Source organism: Sylvia atricapilla, chromosome 16, assembly GCF_009819655.1.
Source record: "Sylvia atricapilla isolate bSylAtr1 chromosome 16, bSylAtr1.pri, whole genome shotgun sequence".
NCBI lineage: Eukaryota > Metazoa > Chordata > Aves > Passeriformes > Sylviidae > Sylvia > Sylvia atricapilla.
In genome coordinates, this window is record NC_089155.1 from 5,404,522 (window position 1) to 5,426,027 (window position 21,506).

The 21,506-nt window shown below is 48.4% G+C and overlaps 1 protein-coding gene across 2 annotated transcripts in view; it reads right to left on the reverse strand.

Annotated features, from left to right (window-relative positions):
* The window catches only part of ZHX3 (zinc fingers and homeoboxes 3), a 47,614-nt gene that overhangs the window by 6,858 nt on the left and 19,250 nt on the right, over positions 1–21,506 (reverse strand). For both annotated transcript variants that reach the window (XM_066330595.1, XM_066330596.1), the window contains exon 3: positions 87–2,994. In XM_066330595.1, the coding sequence (XP_066186692.1) occupies positions 87–2,844 (2,758 nt within the window). In that variant the 5' untranslated portion in view covers positions 2,845–2,994. The remainder of the gene's footprint in view (positions 1–86; positions 2,995–21,506) is intronic.

Sequence of the window (21,506 nt, forward strand, 5' to 3'; positions counted from 1 at the left end):
AACCACTGGACTCCTTCACAACAGGGGAGGCCCAGTGCCCCGTGCCACCCCCAGCCCTCCCAGTGCCGCCGAGGCAGGGGCCTTACCCAGCCCTGTGGCGGGCGGCGGCCCGGGGGCGTCGGGGCTCCGGGCGCTGCCCTCCTGGCCGCCCGGCTCCCACGCCTCGCTGTTGTCCGACGCCTCCGCGCCGGCTCCGCACGGCCCCTTCCCGCTGCCGGCCGCCTCGGGGCCCGAGCCCCTGCCCTGCTCCTCCGCCTTCACCGCGAACCACACCTTCAGCTGCTGGGCGCCGAGGCGGGCGCGCTCGCACAGGCCGGGCACGTCCTCCTCCCGCAGCCCCTTGTGCTTCTCGTAGTAGTCCTCGAGCACCTCCCGGCCGGCGGGGCTGACCTCCACCAGCCCCGGGGGGAACACCCCCCGCCGGTAGTTCTCATACCACTTCAGCTGCCCGTTCTTGTAGCCATAGCGGCTGTCCCCGAACCAGCGAATGACCTCGGCCCGCGGCAGGCCCGTCTGGGACACGATGGCGTCATACTCCTGGTTCGTGGGGCGCTGGGTCTGCACGAACATTTGCTTCAGCAGATGCCGCTGCTGGGCCGTTTTTTTGAAGTTCAGTTTGGTTTTGGGAGGGGTGGGCGGCCGGCTGGAGCTGCCGTCCCCCTTTTCATTTGCGCCGGTCCCCGGTACCTGGTTTTTGCCGTTGGACTCGGTCACTCGCAGGTTTTTCAGGTTGATTTTGATGGGACTCACCTTCCGCTCCGCCGAGTTGGGGTTGCTGCCGGAGGCGTCGACTGAGCCGTTTTCACTCGTGGCCCTCTGCTCATCCGAGGAGTCTTCCCCTTCCCCGCCGCCATTCTCTGCTTCCTCCTCCTCCTGTTGAGCCACCTCCTCCACTTTCTTATTTTCCTCTGCCACCTTCTTCTTCCTCCTCTCCGAGAACCAGCTGTCGATCTCCCTCCGTGTCATCTTCGTTTCCCCCCTCAGGCGGTTCACCTCTTCCTCTGCAGGAAGGGGATTTTGGGCAAAACTGCTCTCCAGGGCCTTCAGCTGCTCCGGCGCTCGCTCCTTGTACTTGGTCGGAGTGAAGTCGGGCGCCTGGTGCCACGACTGCCGCCGTGGTGGGTGGTGAGGGGCCGGCGTGGCTGCCACCGCTGCGGGGCTCAGCTCAGCCCCCCTGGGTGGGACGTCGAAGGTGATTTCGGGCAGGGAATCAAGAGCACTGTCTCCAGGGAAGACGGCCCGGCCGCCTCTCACGTTCCTGTAGTGGTACCTCCTGTCGCTGAACCATTTTCGGATCTCCTTGGTGGACAAGCCCGTGATCTTTGTCAGCCGCTCGACTTCAGCCTGGCCAGGGAACTGGTTTCTGCAGAAGCTGCCTTTGAGGGCTGAGAGCTGCTCGTGGGACTTCTTGTTTTTGTAGACGTTGGGATCCAGGAAGGTCTGCGAGGAGATGGTAGGGCAGGCGGTGAGCAGGGACTGGGCGCTGTTGACCACCTTGACCCCTGATGTGTTGCTGGAGCTCACGGTGCTGTGCTGCGCCGCCGGCTGCGGCTTGGGGACAGAAGTCACTGCCAAGGTGAAGGAGGAGCTGGTGCCCTTCAACCCGTTTGCCATGATGGGCTGCGTGACCAGCAGACCCCCTGTCCCCTCCGGCTGCCCCACCACGTGGCCTGGTAAAGTTGCTTGGATAAGATGGGGAACAGTCCCAGGATTTGCAACCAGGGGCGTGTTCAACACTGTAATGGTGGGTTGTGGCACAGACTGAATAACAGTATTGAACATCTTCTTCCTGGCATCTTCAATCTCCTCTGGTGACCAGCTGATACCCTGCTTCAGCCTCTGGGCAGTGAACCAGATCTTCAGCTGCTCTTCTGGGTACTTGGTCACCACAGTCAAGTAACAGAGCTCAGCTTTGGTGGGGTAGGGGAACTTGTTGAAAGAGTTTTTCAGAAAGCTGTTGGAGTCCATGGCAGCATTGTATGTGGGAATGCTGCTCAGTGGGATCATCACTTTGGGAAGGGACTTGGATGTAGGGAGCTGCTGATGCAACGGGGGCTGCTGCTGCAGTGACACAAGTTGTGCAACACCTGCCTGCAGAACAGGCACGTTTCCTATGATGGAGCCATTCACTATGTGGGATGACTTTGTTGAACTTGCAGTGGGCTGGCTGACTGGCACAGACCCATTTAGGAATGAATGCTCTCCATCCTTCACCTCTGTCTCACTGCCCAGCTGACTTGACACATTCTCCTTCAGCGTGTGGATTTTTTTGGCCTCAGGCTTACCCTTCATTATCTTCATGATAGGAGTTTTGGTAATGATAATTTCAGACTGGCCATCTGCCCCTTCCTCAGGGACCTCTGCGGGCAGGTCATGGCTGCTGGTGGCCTCACAGAGACTTTGCTCCACGGTCACACGACTGTCCTGCTTCACCAGCCTCCAGACAAAGCCGGTCTCGCCGGCGTGCGCCTCGGTGTTGTGGTGCAAGAGCCCTTCGTGGCTGTTGGCCAGGAAGCTGCACCCGACACACGCGAACGCTGGGTCTTTGCTGAAGTCTGAGTGCTCAGAGTCCAAGTGCCCAAAGAACTGGTGAAGGTCTTGAGACCCGAAGTCACACGGCTTGCAGATGTAAGTGTCACCATCAGCGATGCCGCGGTGCCCGTTGGACAGAGCTCCATTATTACTGTTGCTGGCCCCAGCATCACTCACTGCTGGTCCTTCTGCAGAAGCCTCTGGTTGTGTTCCTTCATGATCATCTTCCCCAGCATCCTGTTCGGTCTCCTGAAGCACCAGTGTTTTTACTGGTATCATGCAGGGAGTTGTGGATTTCCTTTTGCTAGCCATTGTTACAGTTGATCCAGAGGACTATTTTTCTTTCATTTAAATTAAATTCAAATTTAGAAGGCGCTATTGCAAGTGCTCCGTGGTCCAGATTCCAGCAAACTCATGATGTCCCAAGGAGTTATTGACAAATGTTCATATTTGCCACTGAACCTGAGGATAAGGAGAGGGAGGAGGGGTTAGTTCCCTTGGTATTAGACAAGGCACAACTGCTTAACCGCCTCACTCAATAAATAATTTTCCTTTTTTCATTGGAAGAATCTAACTTGACCTTGGATTTACTGTATTTTCACACCTAAACCTGTGAACTATCTGTTTCAAACCAAACACACAAACATGCCACTTTTACAGCCCACATCAAATTTTCATTTAAGGAGGAAAACCATTGAATTTTCCCCTCATTCTGCCCTGTCAAGACCCGTCCTTGGTGTTTCAGCAGGGAGAGCAGTGCCTAGGCTCCCTGTGAGCCCAGATCCCAGCTCAGCCTTGCAGGAGGTGACACCAGGCAAGGTCACCTGGGAAAGCCACGTGCTTTCCATCACAAAAAAAAAGGATGAAAAATCTACATATTCCCCACAGAACATTTCAATTTCTTCAAAATCAGCGTTTTTCCATCCATCCCGTCAGGAAGTTTCTTGCCAGCTCAGAGCACTGTGTCCGTGCCAAGAATCTCTGCAGACACCCAGAGCTGCTGCAAAGAGTGAGGAGGCTGCAGTATTTTAGCTCTTCTTGCTCAGCAAGCCTGCAAAGCATTTGGGAGATGCCCTTCCCATCCTGTGTAAACTTCATTACTGTTCCAGCAGCATCTGTGAGTCCTTGTCTGGAGCCGCAAGAGAAGGTAAAGGCTCCAAAGCTCAAGAGCAGCATCACAATGTTCCTGGCTCCCAGCCTTCCCCTCCCACCACCTCTGCAGATTTTGGCAGTCACGCCACTCAATGCACTGGGGTATTCCTTAACAAAGTGTAATTTCTCGTCAGTGCAAGCTCATCTCACTGGGCTTGGGCTAACCAGAGATTTGTTACATTTAAAATCAAAACCAAACAAAAATAAGCAAAACCCAACCAACCAACCATAACATTTTTCTTTTTTTTTCTTCCCTCCTCTGAAGCTAAAGCAGACCCTGAAGTGCTCCAGACCATGGAAGGCCAGGGCTGGCTCAGGCATTAGCCACAACCTTATTCCTGGCCTGATGAAGCTTTCCCACTTGCACAGCAAATGCTCTGTGCCTGAAATCATGACCCCAGGGCAGTAAAGCTGCTGTAGCTGGCACCAGGAGTCATCTCCTTGGTGACATCCCTCTGTCAACCTTTTCTACAGCAACTCTGCTTTTTTTTCTCTTCAACAGAGGGATAAAATGGTGTTTTTCCAGACTGCAAGGTCACTTGGAAGCATATGGACACACTGATTCATATTACAAAGACTCTGTGCCAGATTTCCCTGAGATTTACAGTAACAGCAATTGAGCTTTATAAAAACACTCATAAAAACTTGAACTTTAAAAAAAAAAAGACTTACCATCCTATGAGATGAGTCACAGAGGTAATTCCTATCAGTTACAGCAGTTGTGCACCAGCAGCTTTCTCAGATCAGATATTTGGAGCTGATCTCATGCACTGAGAAATGCAGATCAGGCAAATGGTTTGGTGGTGCTTATGCAATACCTCCTGTGCTTAGTTTTGTTGTGCTTAGTTTTTAGAGCAGAGGAATGAAAGATCCTCATTAAAAAAAAAAAAAAATTCAAATGGAAGAAGTTTAATTTCAAATGACCTCCCTAGCTTTATTAGATTTTTTTAAAAAGCTCATTCTGAAAGCTGACATAATTTTTTCCAAACAGGAGAGCCTGGATGGCTGGCTCTGGCCTCAGCAACTTTCAGGCACCGTTTGAAAGACTGACGGGAAAACGTAACTTCCCGTTAATGTGGGCTGATCTGAGATTACAAAACAGTCCTGTAAATAGTGTTAGTCATCACTGAACTTGGCATCAGAAAAGACTGCTTGCTATGCTAAGGCATCGTGAAGAGCTAGAAGTTATAACTTAAAAAAAAAAATCTATAAATAAAACAGGTATTAAAGCTGTGAGCTGGATTTAGATGGTGTGGATTGCACATCTCAATACCTGCTTTATGCTGCTCTCATCCCACCTTCTCGTGGTTAGTCCTGCCCTCTGCAGAGGGCCAGAAAGTTATTCATTAGCATGAGCAAGTGGAATATTTGGATGACTATGAATGGGCTGTGCTATTCAGAGGGGAAGAGCATCCATTTGACACCAATCCCAAGATCCTCATTTTTGATGCTAAGTTAAATATTACACAGTCTAGCAGGCTGCAATGACCTTTCCAAGTCGAGTCAATTAGGGAAAAGGCAGCAAGATCAGCCTGAAGGCTACAAAATACAGTTTTAAAGGCCTGAGAGGAGTTTCATGTCAGGAAAGCAGTGGTAAAAGAGAATACTTATTTCATTTGATCCTGCAGCTTTAACACAGGGAGAAGCTGCTGGGCCCTCTGAAAGCTTTTTTTCTTTCCAGCAAATTCCTGAGTCTCCATCACTGAGAGAGCTCCAGTCCCTAACAGATCTGACCCAGTGTTTATGGAGTCTCCGGATATCAAAAAGATGATTTTTATCTGTCAACAGAGTTATTTTGATTCAAAGCAACGGCAACACACAAAGACCCCCATTGTGCCATGTTAACAAAGTGCCTCTCCTGAGCACTCCATTATTTTGGGTAAATGTGAATGGCCTGACCCACCTACAGAGAACCTAAAAGCTCTGCATTTCATTTACCAGCACATTTGCATCAAACTCTGTGCTCTCTCCAACAACTTTCTTTAAAAATGCAATCAAAGCAGCCCCAGCCACCACAGCTCTCCTGCGGGGCTCCAATATTAATGCCACCTGAGAACACAGATTGCAAATTTTAGCTGGAAGTGAATCACAGTGGCAATTTACTGGAGAAAATAAATTAATCAAGTGTACTGTGTGTCCATTTCATTTCCATGGAACAGTTGCATAACCACATGTTGGAAGCATGTTTTATTCACTGCTCACCTTCTGGAATGCACTTAATACTTTAATACACCACTAATATATAACAGAATGGATAATTCACTGATTCTCCTCATTGAAGTAAGTGAAGCTGTTCTAATGGATAGGGTAAATTAATGGCAGAAAAAATAATCAATTGAAAAAGATTGTTACAACTGACCTCATTGTATAGATCACCACTGCAGATGCCTCAGACCCATCTGCACAGCTATGACTGAAGAACTCTATTTCCTGTGTATTACTTTATGATTAACTGGAACAAAGAGAGAAAGCCGAATGGAAGAGCTACCTGGAGCCAGAAAGACAAAGTTCTTGTACTTAAATTAATGGTTCCTGTTTAATTTATACCTGCTAATTTCATGGCAAGGTAGCAGAGTAAGCAGGTCAAATGTTCAGTGCACCTAAACCATCCATGCTGCTGGAAGTTTGAGGGAAAACTGACTTAAAGCAGAGTAAAACCATTTTTTTTCCCAGTGATGCTCACAGAAACCAAGGCTGGAGGGAAAGGTGGCAGTTCCAGGTATAAAACCAACCCTCTGCAGAGCAGCTTTGCCTCTGCTGAGGGAAACAATGCCCAGACCAGTCACAGTGAGCTCTGCAATAGCAGAAAATTTACTTCTGCAGAGATTAACAAAGGGAGGTTTCGAAATCTGCACTGCCAAGTATGAACTTTCAGCTTTTTCCAGCTTGGCTGGATATAACTGGTTTGGTTTTAAATGTTTCACTGAATTAACGAGTTAGGTTGTTAATACAAAACATTCACTGCACGCAGTGCCAAGGTCCCCAGTTAGAAGATTAATTTTTTGTGACCTTTTGCAAACCTCGCCTAGAAACAGCCACCAGAAAACCCACCAGGCAGCAGCACCAGCCAGGACACAGCAGCTCCAGTCCCACTGTCCAGGCACGGGAATACAGGGACAGCTGCCCTCCCCTGCCCCCAGCCCTGCCAGCTCCTGAGTGCCAATGCTGACACCAGGGACAAAGCTCCATGGGGACACAAAGGATGGCTGCGTGTTCTGTGGGCTCTGCTGAATAGGGAATGCTCTGCTAAAAGAAAATGAAATTAATAAAAAAAAAAATCGATGTTTAAAAATCAGAACCAAAATAGAAGGAAAATAACAGTTTTCTCAACACTTTCAGTGCCTGCTAGGCAGGCAGACATGCTCCCCAGGTCAGAGACAAAGTTAATGTTTCTGTCTCTTATGGAGCCAAGCACAATATTGGCACTTTAAATAAAAGCGGTTTGTTTTTAAGTTGAAGCTCTGCAGGGCCCAGCTGAACGCATCATATGAGGGGGGGAAAGAGAAAGAAATCAAAGGAGAAAAAAAACTTGATGTTTTTGAGGATTTTGTCTCTCCCCTTTAGGCTCTACCTCCAGCCAGGGTCAGAAGATGCAGTGGTGTCTTTGGGAACTTCAGATGACTGAACCCAATTACACTGTAATCGGCCATGCCATTAAATAAATGATCCCTGTGGCCAGCACCATCAACCCAAACTTGAAGGCTGAGCCTCCTTGCCCTTCCCACCTCCACAATCATCCCACTGTGTCGTACAGCAGGTCCCCCACATCATGACAGGCACCCAGTTTGCTCTGGGCAGCACTGGGAGCCAGCTCAGCAGCCTGGGACTGGGTGCATTTACCATGGTGCTGGGGAAGGCAGGATAAACACGTCCAGGTATTTGGGGTACAAGCCCATGGCCACTTTTGTTGCCAGCCAGGGCAGTCCTGGGATTCCTCCTCTTTGGCTGGGCATTAACATTCCTTCTGCTTTTGCAGTCATCCATGAGAAGTCATGTAGGAGTTTCACCAGTTTGAATTATTTACTGCTAAATCATGCCCAGTGGGGGCTACTGCTAATCCATCCCTGTGTGACACACTGTGTGGATGGAGATCTCAGCAAAGACCTCTCCAGGCCACATCCCTGTCATTCCATACAGACAGCTGATGTCCCCAGGAGGGACAGATCACCTCTCCAGAGAAATTTCCAAGGTGTGGGTGGCACCTCTCTGCCAGCTGTACCAGTATGGCTCTGTGAAGGAGAAAAGGCAAGATTTGGCAGGGCTGAGGTCCCTTGTTCCTGCTGTGCAGTTGTGTATCCCAGCTAGCTGGAGCCCAGCATCCTCCCCAAGTAACTCTGCAAAGGCTGCAGCTGGGAGGAAGTCACAAGATGGGAACATCTCCAGCAGCCTAAAAATGCCAGCAGCAGAGCATCACCCTGGCTTCTGGCACACATCCCCATGCCATGCCCGTGCACCTGGAGCTAGCTTCTGTCACCCAAAACTTAGTTCAGAACCCAGACCAAGGTCATAATACACTTAATTCTTTTGGGGTTTGACCCCATTCAGGACTGCAAGTTCATCAAGGAGCATTAGTTAGTGAGATTTTCCCCTCCAGAGTGCATTGGTACCATACTAACTCTGCAGGCACTCAAACCTCAGGTGATCTTAACATGAACAAGCAGAGCCACAGCAATACAATAACCAGAGCCCCAGAGAGGCCACGCAGGCAAGAAAGGCTCTTCACATCTTATTATTTTGCGCTGCATGAATGTACAAACACACGCACCAACTTCAGCAGTTTTGAGCTTCAAGCAGCCTCACAGTCAACGTTTGTACTAAGGAACAATTTCTCTTTATGCCAACTGGTCAGGGTGCTTTGTGGCTTAAGCCTGGCTTTGAAACCGCGGGTACAGTCTAAATGCAGTGGGAGCCGGTTGACCGAACAATCGTATTCATTCTCCATTCCTTGGCAGGCCTAGAGCAGAAAAGCGTCTTTTCCATTTACACCAGTTAAACAGAACTATTCATTAAAATTTCACCCTTCTCCGAACTGCTGGGCTTCTCCAGTTAAAGCCTGCCTTTAAGAGAAGCTCTCTCTCCTCTGCCCCACAGTGCTCCTCATGCCCCTGTCTCAAGTAGTCACCCATTTCTGAGCTGTGTTTGGATTGCTCTTGTGCTGTAACAGCAGCACCTCTCCTGCGCGTTGGTATCTGGGCAGAGGCTGCCTCAGCACTCAGGGACTAAGGGCAATTATCTCTGGTTGTTTTTTTTTTTCCCCAGACAAACACAAAACAGAGCGAGATGGAAGGTTAGAAAGAGCCGGCTGAAACAGAACATGATTGGAGTATAAAAATAGGTCACTGGGATAATATAACCTTTAGACTATTGGCAATGTGCCCCCCTTAGAGACAAGCTTGTGTGCTATATTTCAGGAGAATGTGAGGAATAAAAAAAAAAAAACCACCACGACACACATCAAAACAAAACCACTGATCATCCCTGGGAGCTTTGCGTGCTTCTGTTTGAACATCACTAACATTAATTCACTCCTTTTCCTCTGCCCTCATCCATTTGATTGAGCACAAAATAGATGTTATGTAATCATACCATTAACATCTTCCAAAAAAGTAATAACCTCTTTTGGCACAGAGGCTTCATTACAGATTTGCTCTGCATTGCACTACCTTAGCAGGGTTCAGAGTTCCCAGGGACCCACCTGCATAGCTTCAATCCTCAGATTTTGTCCATGCTGCAAAACATTCCCAGCATTCCCCCAAAGCAAAAGGCCCAGCAGACAGATAATCACATCTCAACAGAGCCAGCTCTGAGGTTAGCACTACCAGAGGACACCAAATAGTGTTAATGGAGCTTCAAGAAGTCCCTCAGCTCATGAGTATCTGGGTGTCCTGTCACCTCACACTCAGCAGGTTGGTTTGTGCCTGAACAGGACAGTATGACCATGCTTGTAAACACACTGCAGTTCCCATTTCAGCCCCTTGTGCTTTCTCTAGGATGTTTTGTCTTTGCTTGCGATTTCATCTGAAACACGGGCACCTCAAACAGCCCCTCACACATCAGTTACATCCTGCCACACCACCTTCAGATGTGCCACATGCCTTGTCATCCCACCCTTAGAGCTCACTGCCAAGCACCCCCATTTCTGTAGGACAAGCCCAGCTTGGAAGATGCAGCCCTTCAGAACGTATGTGAAGATGAACAGGTTACACCTAAAATACACTTCTTTGTGTTTTTTTTATCTGAAATTGCTAAACTGGTTCCAAGACAAAAATCTGCCGCGGTGCTCAGAGTAATGAATAAGCACCAAAGGTAGATCTTTGTCAAATTTCTGACAACGATATTTGAGACTTAAATCAGCAGGGAACACTTGACTGAGCCGGTGAGGAGCTCACAGGTGTGAGCACCCAATGGCAACAGAGCACCCACAGTGGCACAGCCCCACTGTGCTCTCAGTGCTGCTACAGCCTGCCCCTTCCCAAGAAATCGTCTTTGGGGAAGTCTTGGATCCCACTTTTCTGATGTATCCCTGCTCACAACCCCACTGCCAGGCTTGCACATCACCTCCACACGGGTGACCTCAATCGAGGGGCCATCATCCCAAATTCAGGAACCACAGCACATGCCAGCACAACATTTACTGTTAAAAGAAAACCAGGGTCGGCTTTTACACCAGCACCAAAACGATCCCACTGCAGACACAAACCCAAAAGCCTGTCACACAGGTTTCTCACCAAGCATCCAAGTCCCCTGTGGACTGAAGAACCGCTTGCTGAAGCCAGGCTGATCACCAGTTACCGAGGAGCTGCATAAGGGACAGACCAGCAGCAATTCCAGGGAAGTAAAGAGTGCCCAGAGCTCTAAAACAAGATGTGGGTGGGAAGGACTGAACCAAGCTACTAAATAGTACCAGAGGCGCTGGAGCTGATCATCTGCAGCACAGCCTGATGACTACGAGTCCTGCAGCCCCTTCCCTTCCCAGCTGAGCCTTTTTGGATTACTTCATCCCCCATGCCCTTCTTGCAATATGGAGCTTCGAGAGCCGCGTTTCGTCCTGGCTCAGCCTCAGCTCCCATTCCTCCACTTACAGTTGCTATAACCAAAATGAAAACTGCAAAATACTTTGTCTGAAAGCAAAGAAGCAGGGTTTGGCAGGTTGGGATCATGGATTATTTTTTTCCATCCCCATGGATTCTGCTTCAGAGTCGTCCTTTCAGACCCTGCGCGCAGCCGATGGCTTTTGCAGCTTATTGAGCCCGCTGGTTTATGGCAATGTTTTTCTGCTCACTGAACTGGCTCATTCTTTCAGCAGAACAAACTGTTCCACGTTGAGGCAGGAGTTGGCTGTGTTTTAACAAAGGATTTTTCCCTTCTGACAGTGTTTTGCAAAAGACCCAAAAAAAGGAGTTTGGAGCCAAGTTACAAAAGGTCAGGAGAGGCGAGTCAAGCACTGGGTGTAGTTCCTGTATGTCACAGCCAGACAAGGAAATGGGTGGGGAGAAGAGGAATGGCACTTCGAGCTGCAATAATATGTATAAAGTGATATTAATGAGGAATGGGCTTTTAAATGAGGATGGCAAGTATGCAGGCACTATAATTTTTGCTGTACAACAGCAGGCTTGTTAGGTAGGCTGAGGCTTCTGCAATCATTTATCCATGTGAAGCATGCATTTGAGAGAGTTCAAGTAGCACTAGGAGTGAGAAAAAGGCAGTCTTATTTGCTTCCCCTCCCCAAGCTGATTTCAAGGAGCTACAGCACTCTCATCTCCCGTCAGCCAAATGAATATTCAAAAGGCTCTTGCCAAGCCAGCGCCAGTCAATCAGGGAAACAATGCTGCCGTGAAAAAAAAACACTGGGCTGAGAGACCTGTGTGAGACAGGCAACCTTGTCCCTCACCACGGCTCTGCTTTAGCATCCAAACCTTTCCTGTGGTGCACGGTGCACCTGCCAGGTCTGCAGCTCTGCCTGCTCCATCCCCTGCCACCCCACTGGACAGCACAGCTACAGCAGAGCTGCTGGATGCAGGATGAGCATCCAAGCCAGGGGGACAATCCCAGCACTGTGGTCCCTCCTGAGGCAGCTGATGATAGCTTTTCCCTCTCTGCTGCTACAGGCTGGGACCACAAAGTTTTCTGCATGGGATGGGCAGGTTCCTGGTGAGGTCCCACTCAGGAACTGGGTCTTTCTGCTCTGTGCACTTTACATGGACAAGCCAAGATGGACAACTCCGGCCCTGCAGATGTTGGGAGGAGGGAGTCAAGGGGATCTGCAGCAGTTGACAGTGTCATGCCGAATACTCAAGCTTTTCCAGGCCTCAGAGGATCCCTGAATAGAAAGAAACCACCCACCATTGGAACACAGCCACTTTTGTGGCTGGAAGGGGCAGATGTTCAACCCCATACAACAATGCAACACAACAGTTGAAGCTGTAAGTGAAGAATGCTGCATCCACTTAAAACTGGAGAGGGAAACTGGGGACACCATCTAATTCTAGAACTACCATTTGGTCCTGATGCTTAGAGTTCACATACCTACTCTGCAAGAGTGGCACGGGGTTTTCTTCCATTGCCTTAAATAGGCAATATCCTGGACTAAACCACTGAACCACAGGGACTTCAGAAGCATATGGTCAGACTGGCAAGTGCTCAGTTCCTTCAGCTGGAACACCAGTTTCCAAGTAAGTTCAGTTCCTTTTTAGCACCTACATAAGTGACAGACTTCCAGAAGTCCCAATTGACTGCACAGGACAGGCCCTGCTGGCATAGAGAAGGGCAGACCATTAAGAGAGCTCAGCATCTCTGACAGCCCTTTGCTGAAATGAGCCTGGGGAGAAACTGTACTTCAGAAATCCTGCTCACCACAGCCAGCATTAAATCCTTCACCACTCAGTTGCCAAGAGGAGCTTGACATGGAGAACACCACCATCCCTACCACCACACCCTCATTCACTGACCACCAAGAGTTCCCATAGGACAACCTTCTCTCTTTCTCTGAAATACCATGTCTTTTAGGATTGATAGCAAGAGAAAAAAAAATGGATTTGCTACTTGATTTGAGATCTCTCTGGGCAAAATCTGGGCCTCTGGATCACACACCTGCCAGCCAGATGGAATCCTGGTCATTTGCTCCCTGGTTAGAAACTGTATTTGTTCAAAACCATTTGTCAAGACACTCTGGACAGAACTCAGAGACACAGAACAAAGTTCAAGGGTTATTTGTGATATGAACCGTGCCAGTCAGGACTCTCCTCTTCCTCCAGCTGTTTAGTGACACTTGGAATGGATTTGCCTTACTGAAGGGTCAATTATTTTTTTAGCTGATAACTTACCATCCTCTAGATCAGCTGTGAGCTGAAAGCATCCCAGTTATTTACTGCTGGAAGCTAAAGGAATTTCCTTACTCTCAGAAGACAGACATTTAAAATTAGTTTCAAGTTCAGTTGTGATAAACAAATCACGTTCTCTTCCTTTCCCTCTCCTGTTTTGTTTTGGGTGGGTTTTTGTTAGGGTTTTTTTGGGGGGGAGGAGGTGGGGGATTGGTTGGTTGGGTTTTTTTATTGTTGTTGTTGTTGTTTGTTGTTTGTTTTTTAAATCATGCCTCCTAGTCCAACCAGCCTTTTCCTTAGCTGCTCTTTGCAAGTCCTCATTTAAAAAGTCATTCACAAGGATGCAGGGGAACTACAGACATCTTCTGAGAAAAAATAGCAAAGCCAGATCCCTGATTGCAGGGCTTTTCCTTTGACACTTGATTCCCTGAGAAATTCATTAAAAAGAAAACAAACAACCACGTATTTAGGTTTTTTCCCACTTCCTATGAAGAGCAAAAGGTTGGGAACTGGGATGGGGGCTCAGGACTTCAGCTCTCTGCTGACAACCACTCCACCTACCTTGCCCAAAATCTGGGGATGCAAACAGCTTCCAGCAGACTGATGAGGAAGACAAAAGGTGTTTTAAATTGATATTACAGTGCAGCTAAAGGGTTTGGAGTTTTGGACTGAGTCCCACAAGCCTGAATTCATACTGATGCACTTTGTACCTTATGGATCACAAGGCCTTGATACAAGGAGATTCTTTTAAAAAATTCAGGCGTGCTGGGAGAATTGCCTCCTTGCCATGTTTTAGTGAGTCTGCCCATGAACTGCCAGCAATTACTAAGCTTCCACTCTGTATTCAAAGCTCTGTACAATGGAGTTTATTATTTTTAAGCCTTTCAGACATCAATGCAGCAAACTTAACAGAGCTATTTGGAAGATTAAGATACAAACACCACCGTATTATTCAATTTAGCTCCAACACTGAACACTTATTTCTGTAAAGAATCACAGCTAATATATTGCCAACTGCCAGCAGAGACAAACACTTAAAGCTTTAAGTCACACTGCAGCATGGTCTTATAAATCAAATTTAAGATATAAGAAGAAGGAAATTACTATCATTATGCAAATACAGCCCAATTACCACCAACTGATAGCAAACCTATCTTCAGGTCTTGGCCACAGGCTTCAAAAATCCACCCCTAGAAATGACAGCCCAAGGAAATCCTCATTTTCTGTGCAGGCAGCCGGGTGTGAACCTACTAGTACATCTCCAATAGCTGTATTACATGACGTTTCTAAGTATTTTATATTTTCATAACTGTGCAAAGAGACTTTGTTATCACCTCAACACCCCAGTTCACAGTGGGGAGTTCACTAATAGCTGCTCTATTTGCCAAATCAGACCTGCAGACAGGTGACAAAGGGGAGTGATGAGAGAAAACAAAAAGGATTTGTGCCTGTTTTCTGAGATTACACTGCTCACAGGAGAGCTGACTGCTGCATTTTGCCCTCCTGAAACCATCCCATCCTTCACAAACAATTGCCTGGACTTAGGTAAGACTAGATGCAGGAGTAGCAGAGGGGAACATCCTTCATGGAAATGAGGGAATGAAATCAGGGTCAATTAAAAAAAAAAATCAATCTGCCATAAGAAGACTGTAATTTCCTTAAAGCTGATTTAACCTGAAGCTTTTGAAGAAAATCCATCTGTTACAAATTTAAAATTTCCCAGCCCTTCAAATGAACATGGAAAAGTTCTCATTGCAAAGTGTCCCATGAATAACAGAAATATTTCTGGTTTACACCAAAGACATCAAAGACTGTGTTATAACTTCAGCAAGACAGAAATCAAGAAGCCCTCCTAACTTTTCAGAAAAAAATGAAAGGTAGTCTCATTACACCAGTTGAAAGCATTCATTTATCCTCATTAGGGTAAAGGGCACAGCGACATTATTAACTCTGTTTCACAGCACTAAGAAAACAGCAGGGTAAAGTAAACTGCAGGAGTCAGCACAGGGGACAGTAAGGTAAAAACGCCCATGCTGAGTCAGCAGGCAGCCTGCAAACACAGCAGTGGGGATCACCCACTGGCAATGCCATGATGGGGCATTTCATTTCTAGGCCAGCAGCCCCAATCAGTCAGCTTAGGAGAACATCCAGGCACCTGCCCTCTTCCTTAGGCTAGGAGTGAACAGAGTTGGGAGCATCTTAATGCTCCTGCACCAGAGTGACAGCGTGTCATGCTGGATAAGGCTCAGGATGGAGGGAACTCCCTCCATGCACAAACCCATAATCACCGCCGGCAGAGGAGTAAGGGAATGGATGCCTCTCACATCAGGGGACAGAGCTCACACTGCAGGACTCATCCTTCACAGCCTGCAGGACTCGTCCCTGATCCCATCAGGAGCACACAGGGCAGCTCCACAGAGAAACCCCACGAGAGCAACACCCTTGTGATCAATTCCACAGACCGTCACACTGAGCTGCTTCCCAAAGGGCCAGAGCAGGCAGAGCAGCAGGGCTCCTTCGGTGAGCTCCCCATGGGTTCCTGCTGTAACACTGCCCATACCTTCCAGGGATGGCTGGGAAAGTGCTTGGCAGCACTGGCCAAAGCACTGCAGAGCTGCACTGCCACCACATTTGGGCTTCTTCCGGGCCATCTGCTTTCACATCAAAAGCAATTGGCAACCGCAGGGGTAACACACGAAATTCAAGGTGCTGCTCCTGTCCTTACCCTTTATCCTCCTCAGCCTTCTAAAGTTTGACATAAGCCTCATCATCACCTGCAAGTGCTGGTGAGTGCTAAGAAGCTGCTAGTGCAAGAGACACTGTTTAAATGACCTGGGCAAGGCCCCACAGGATGGCAGCTCCCTGCCTGTGGGATATTCTGGTTACAGCCCCTTGCCATCCCCCCGAGTATATCAGTGTTCTGAACTGGGGCTCAGCTCCGTTAGGAAATGGCTGCTAGCCTCCTCCTCATTGCCTGGCATCTTCCCCACATCCCTCCCTTCCTTGGTCAGTAGTTATTTCCACAGAATTTTAGAATTTCCTAAGAGACATCTGCAAAGCCTCTCCCCAGAGCTCCAAGATCCTCCAACAGACAACTCTGAAGACTTATAGAAGTCACACATCCATGTGATCTTCCACACACACCCTCACACACAAAGCTCACCCTCCCCCACACACAAAGAGGCTTGAACAACTAAAAGTCTCACAACTTGGGGAAAAATCCTCAGCCTTAAATGTTTGTTGGCCTTGCAGGAAGATCACACAAACCACAAAAGGGAAAAACAAGAGGGTTAGACAGCAGAAGTGCTTAATGATACCACATCCTGTACATCAAGAATTCAATTTCTCCCCTTTCACTAGTGTCAGGAGTGCTGTTCAAGACAATTTTACTCCTAGTTACAGGCACAGTCTGAGGAAACAGCCAGACCTGCCTGTAGCCTGAGATTTACAATCCCTGGTCTAGAAGCAGCCCCAGCCTGTTGCTGTGCCCTGGAGGCCACATGCTGCCAGCTGTGCAGCCTTGCAGCATCCCACCCAGCAGGACAGTCAGTAACTCAGGATACTTTGAAGGAGAAGGGGGTCAGGGTTTTGGCTCTTGGGAAGAGAAGGATGGAGATGAAAGCAAAGCTTCTGTCCAAAATGGATGGATTTTTCCAGCTGCTGCACAGGTGATACAAATTTCATATGATATATTCACACCAAAGATGAAAGAGCGGTCACAGTTCACAGCCTGATAAGCCACTGGACCAGCTGTGTGACCAGAGGGAAATATAGATAACAGTATTTTTAATGTTTCTGGATAGTAAGATACTCCCCCAAGAGCATCTTCCCACCCACAACCACCACAAGACCTGATTTTCTGCCACATCCCAGAGATGATAATTTCCATCCAGTGACAGCATCCCACACCAGATCCACCCCTGGATATGGCAAAGGGAAGAGGGGCTGGATGGCACCAGGACAAAGGAGGCTCAGCATCACTCCTTCTCAACCCTGCTGTACCTGAAACAGAGGCAGCAGAGGCAGCTCTCCCTTGGACAGCTGTCATGTCAGGGCTTCCCATAGCTTATCCCATGGGAATGGCAGGGAGCCTTCACAGCACCACACAGGAGACAGCCAGCACCTTGCTCCCCCCCAAGATGTCTGCTATTCCAACCACAAGGTTTTAGCACATTTCAGGCATGCTGGAAAGCTTCTCCCATTTAGGGAGTGGTAAAAGGAGTGGTCAGTGCTGTTACCCCACACTGGGACGAGCAGACAGGGAAGAAGCAGGGAGAGATGAAATGATCTGCACAAGGTTTGTCTACAAACTGCCATGGGGAGCACGACCATGTGCCATGATCTTTATCCCAAAGCCACTGCCTGTCCTTAGCATTCACGCAGGTTCAAAGCAGAAAGGCAGCACAGGAGCACCAGAAACCTGCTCTGCCCAAACTGGCCATCAATTTAAAGCTCAGAGCTGAGAGCAGTGCTAAGGAAGACTTTACAGCTCAAGAAGCAAGCACCTTGCTAGTGCAGTTTTGCCAGGAGCCCCAGGACCTCCTGGAATACATACTCTGGGTACCTGTAAAACCCTTTAAATGGATCATCCTGTTCTGTTTTCCCCAGGAAAACAGAAGAGAGGCCCATGGGATGGTCATGCTTTCTAGTCCATCCAGGTTCTTCACACCGCAGCTATGGAAAAGGGTATGGACACCTTCCCACAGACACAGCTCCTGGCTGGAAGGGAAATGCTGTCACCAGTGTGTTACAGAAAGGGAAATGAGGCACAAAGCAATTTTAAATAACTCGCCCAAGGTCACAGGAAGCTTATAGCAAAGTCTGTAATTGAACTCAGGACTTGTGAGTCTCCAGTCTAGTTATTTATCAGAAATCACCCTTTAATGGGTCACCTTTAGTCAGACACCCTTCTATTTTGCAGTGCCACTGAATTATACTGGCAGAGGGAATTATTACAAGTTTCCCTTACGGCCCAACATGCTTAAAGGGCTGTTTTGGAAATAAAATAAAACTTGCAGCATGCTCAGTGTGCTGGAACAGACAACTCCTCAGCGCTGCAGAGAGCTGAACCACCAAAGTCATTACAAGGCTCCATATCAAGCTGGGAAATAAGAAGCTGTTTTTCCTCTGAATCACTTTGTTTTGAAGGGTGGCCTCCAATCCACAGTTTGAAGGGTGGTGAGTGAGAACTCACCATTTCACCTAGGCTTTGTGCCTTCTTTCGCAAATACCTCCGACCACAAAGAATATTGCAGCCTTAGCTCTGAGCCAGACATCCCAAAGCCTCTCCCTTTGAAGCAGGCCTCTCCTTGAACCTGACATGCCACCAGTTTGTGTTGGTACAAAACAACAGAATGGACTTTATCCAGACTTTCACAGGCACAGTTCTTTCCCTTCACAAAGAAAACCTGTTCAAGCATGCCCCAGTCCATTCACAGAGGCTGGACACAGCCTTCACAGGAGCCTTCCAAAGCCTCAGGGCACCCCTGCCAGACAGGGTTGGTTGAAGAAATGTTCAGAACATCCAACCTGGCTGTCTCCTGCTGTTGGAGCCCAGTGCTTTCCTGGGGCACTGCTCACCTCACCAGAGGGACAGCAAAGGCACTGCAGCAGCACTGCACATCCCAAATCCCAGCACGGGGAGAAGCCCTGCAAAGAGGAATAGCAAACCCAAACCCTCCTGATACACAGATGTGGTTTGTAACACAACAGACAGCCAAACCACATCTGTGGATATCTGCATGCTCAGATCCTTTTCAGCTGATGACAAATAGTGGAAGTGTTGGGCAATAGGTTTGGAAAGGGACACGCAGGATGGAATTTGCCTTTCACAAAAAGCAATGTGAGGGACAGGAATCAACTATTAGTGTGGGGCTAGTCAAGAAGTTTATGCAGCATTCAGGCATCCAGTGGCCTCATCTTTCTGAGTACAAGCAATTTAATTTGTCACACTGATATTGTATACATGTCCTGAGCAAATAGGTCAGTAAGAAGTAAGAGTAGGAAAGAAGGAATGAGGGAAAAGGGTGCAAAGACATCTGGAAAACTGTCTGATCTGCAAACTTGGAAACTTTCTGGTTACACATACTGATTGGGGAGATAGGAAAAGGGGAGGTAAGAGAGGCTTCACAGCTCCATGCTCAGGTCTACAGCCCCTGCCTGGGAACTGAGGGGCACTGCTCAGTGCCAGCCCCCAGCCATCACCTTCCTAGGGAGCACCAACAGAGAGAGAGAAAAGGAAGACAGAGAGAGAGCTTCACCTCTTCTAAGACCCTGTTACAGAAAGAAACCCCACGCGCTCCAAATTACATCGACAAAGGACAGTGCTGTTTTGCATAGCGTTTTTGTGGGGAATTCTTTGCTTTGAGCTCTGTCACAGATTTGCAGGTGAACGAAACTCCTGTGAAAAATTTACCTCTCAGGGTGAGGAAATGAAATCTCTTTTCCCCATCTGTTCTTCACTGGCAGAGCAGAGGCTCTGGGTGGAAGGGCTGTATGACTGGGATAACCCTGCCCCAGCCCTTTTCTGCTTTAAGGCTACTCACCAGAAGTCCTTGCTGTCTTGCACACCACAAACCCCAGCGAGGAGCACGTCCAGTGCTGCAGCTGCACACCAGGCACTCAGCTGTGCGAAAGCACCTCACACTTTCCCACCACGGGTCCTGTCTCCCCTAACACTGTCAGATCAGGGTGAACCCCTCAGCCCTCTGCAAGAACCAGCTCAGCAGAAACACCTCCAGAGGGTTATTAGCAACAAGACCAAACTAGCAGCTGTGGGCCTGCAGATCCTTGGGCCCTAAGCACAGGGCTGAAGAGGCGTGACATCAACTATGTCAAAAATTTGCTTGCTTTGAAATCCTACTCCTGCTTATTTATGTTACAGGAGTACCCAGAGGCCTCAGCCAAGCCCTACAGAGCTGGGGCTGGAGAAGTGCATTTGGACATGTAATAGCCATAGAATCACAGAATGGTTTGCATTGGAAGGGACCTTAAAGATCATCTGGTCCAGCCCTGCTGCCTGGGCAGGGACACCATCCACTACACCAGGCTGCACAAAGCCCCACATCTCCAGAGAGAGCTCCTGCCCCACAGCCAGCCACAAGCAGCTCACAGTTTTCACTAGAAATGACTCACAGCCAGGCTGGAGGTGAGGAGGTGCCGTGGCAGGGCAGGCTACAGGAGAGAGCCAGCACAAGGGCTGGGAAGCAAGCCAGGAGCCAGGCATCATAGACAGGGGTGTCCCTGGGGCTTCTCTAGTGCTCCCGTGGCAGAGCTGAGCTCTGCCTCCAGCAGCAAAAACACCTCGGTGAAAACGCTGCACAAAGAGCTCTGCAACCCTCACATGGATGCAGAGAAGGCTGCTAACCCAAACAGACACGTCTGAGATTGATTCGCAGGAAGGATGAAATCAAGAGGCAAAAATAACATTTCCAACACACCAGTGACATACCAAGCTCTTAATCCAAGGCACTATTTACAGGCCAAGAGCATTCCTTGCTGCTCTTACCTTCAGCTGCAAGGTCTGGGTCAGCAGCTGCCTTGGAGGAGCCTGTTTGAAGGTAACAGACAGCCCAGGGAACAGCCAAGCTTAGAAACTGGGATTTGCAGGAGAAGGTAAATAATTAAAGGGACAACTGAGCACAGCTCACTAGACTTTGCTTCACAAAGCAAGTGCTGAACATGGAAAACTCCAAACATTTCCTCCCCGAATGCATTAAACACCCATTTGGCTATTTCAAAGTCTTTACTTTCCCCAGCATCCAGATATTCACTTCCCAGATGCACTGCCAGGAACAGGGTCTTGTAAATAAAGTTTTACAAAAAAAGGAAGGTTAACACACAACATATTTTTCCCATTACTTCAATACGTCCTGCAAGCTCTGCAAGCTTGGTAAAGAAAGAGTCTATTTAAAAATCTAGGGTGGGGAAGAATTAGCTCACCAAAACCATAAACAGATTTGCTTTGCACTTTCAGGCCAAGAGAAAAACAAGACAGGCCATGTGCGTATTGGTGCACACAATGGCACAATCGCTTTAAAAACAAATGAATTGGGAGGGAGAGGACACCACAGGAGGGTGGGGGGAAAGGAGGAGGAGAGAGACAGGGGCCAACTTCTGCTGCAAAGATCCTCAGTTTGGTTCTTAAAGCCCCCTCAGAAGATACTGAAAAGCCTTAGTGGGCCAACACAGGACTGTGAGCTTGCAGCGAGGATGGCACACTTTGCCACGAGGCCACAATCCATCTCTGGGTGCTGGCCATCCAGTAATGAACAACGTCTTTTTCTGCAGATAGAACACAAAGGAATTCTTCTTATCTACCCAGACACCATCCACACAAACCATCCACATGCATTATTGCTGTCTTTCTGTGGCAGATACCAAGACATATAAAACGTAATGCCCTTCTCCCTACTTTCCCTCCTAAGAGACCGACTGTTTACAAAGGCAGAGGGAAGCTACAAAAGCTTCACCCTCTTCCTCCTGCAAAATTGTCTGTTTATA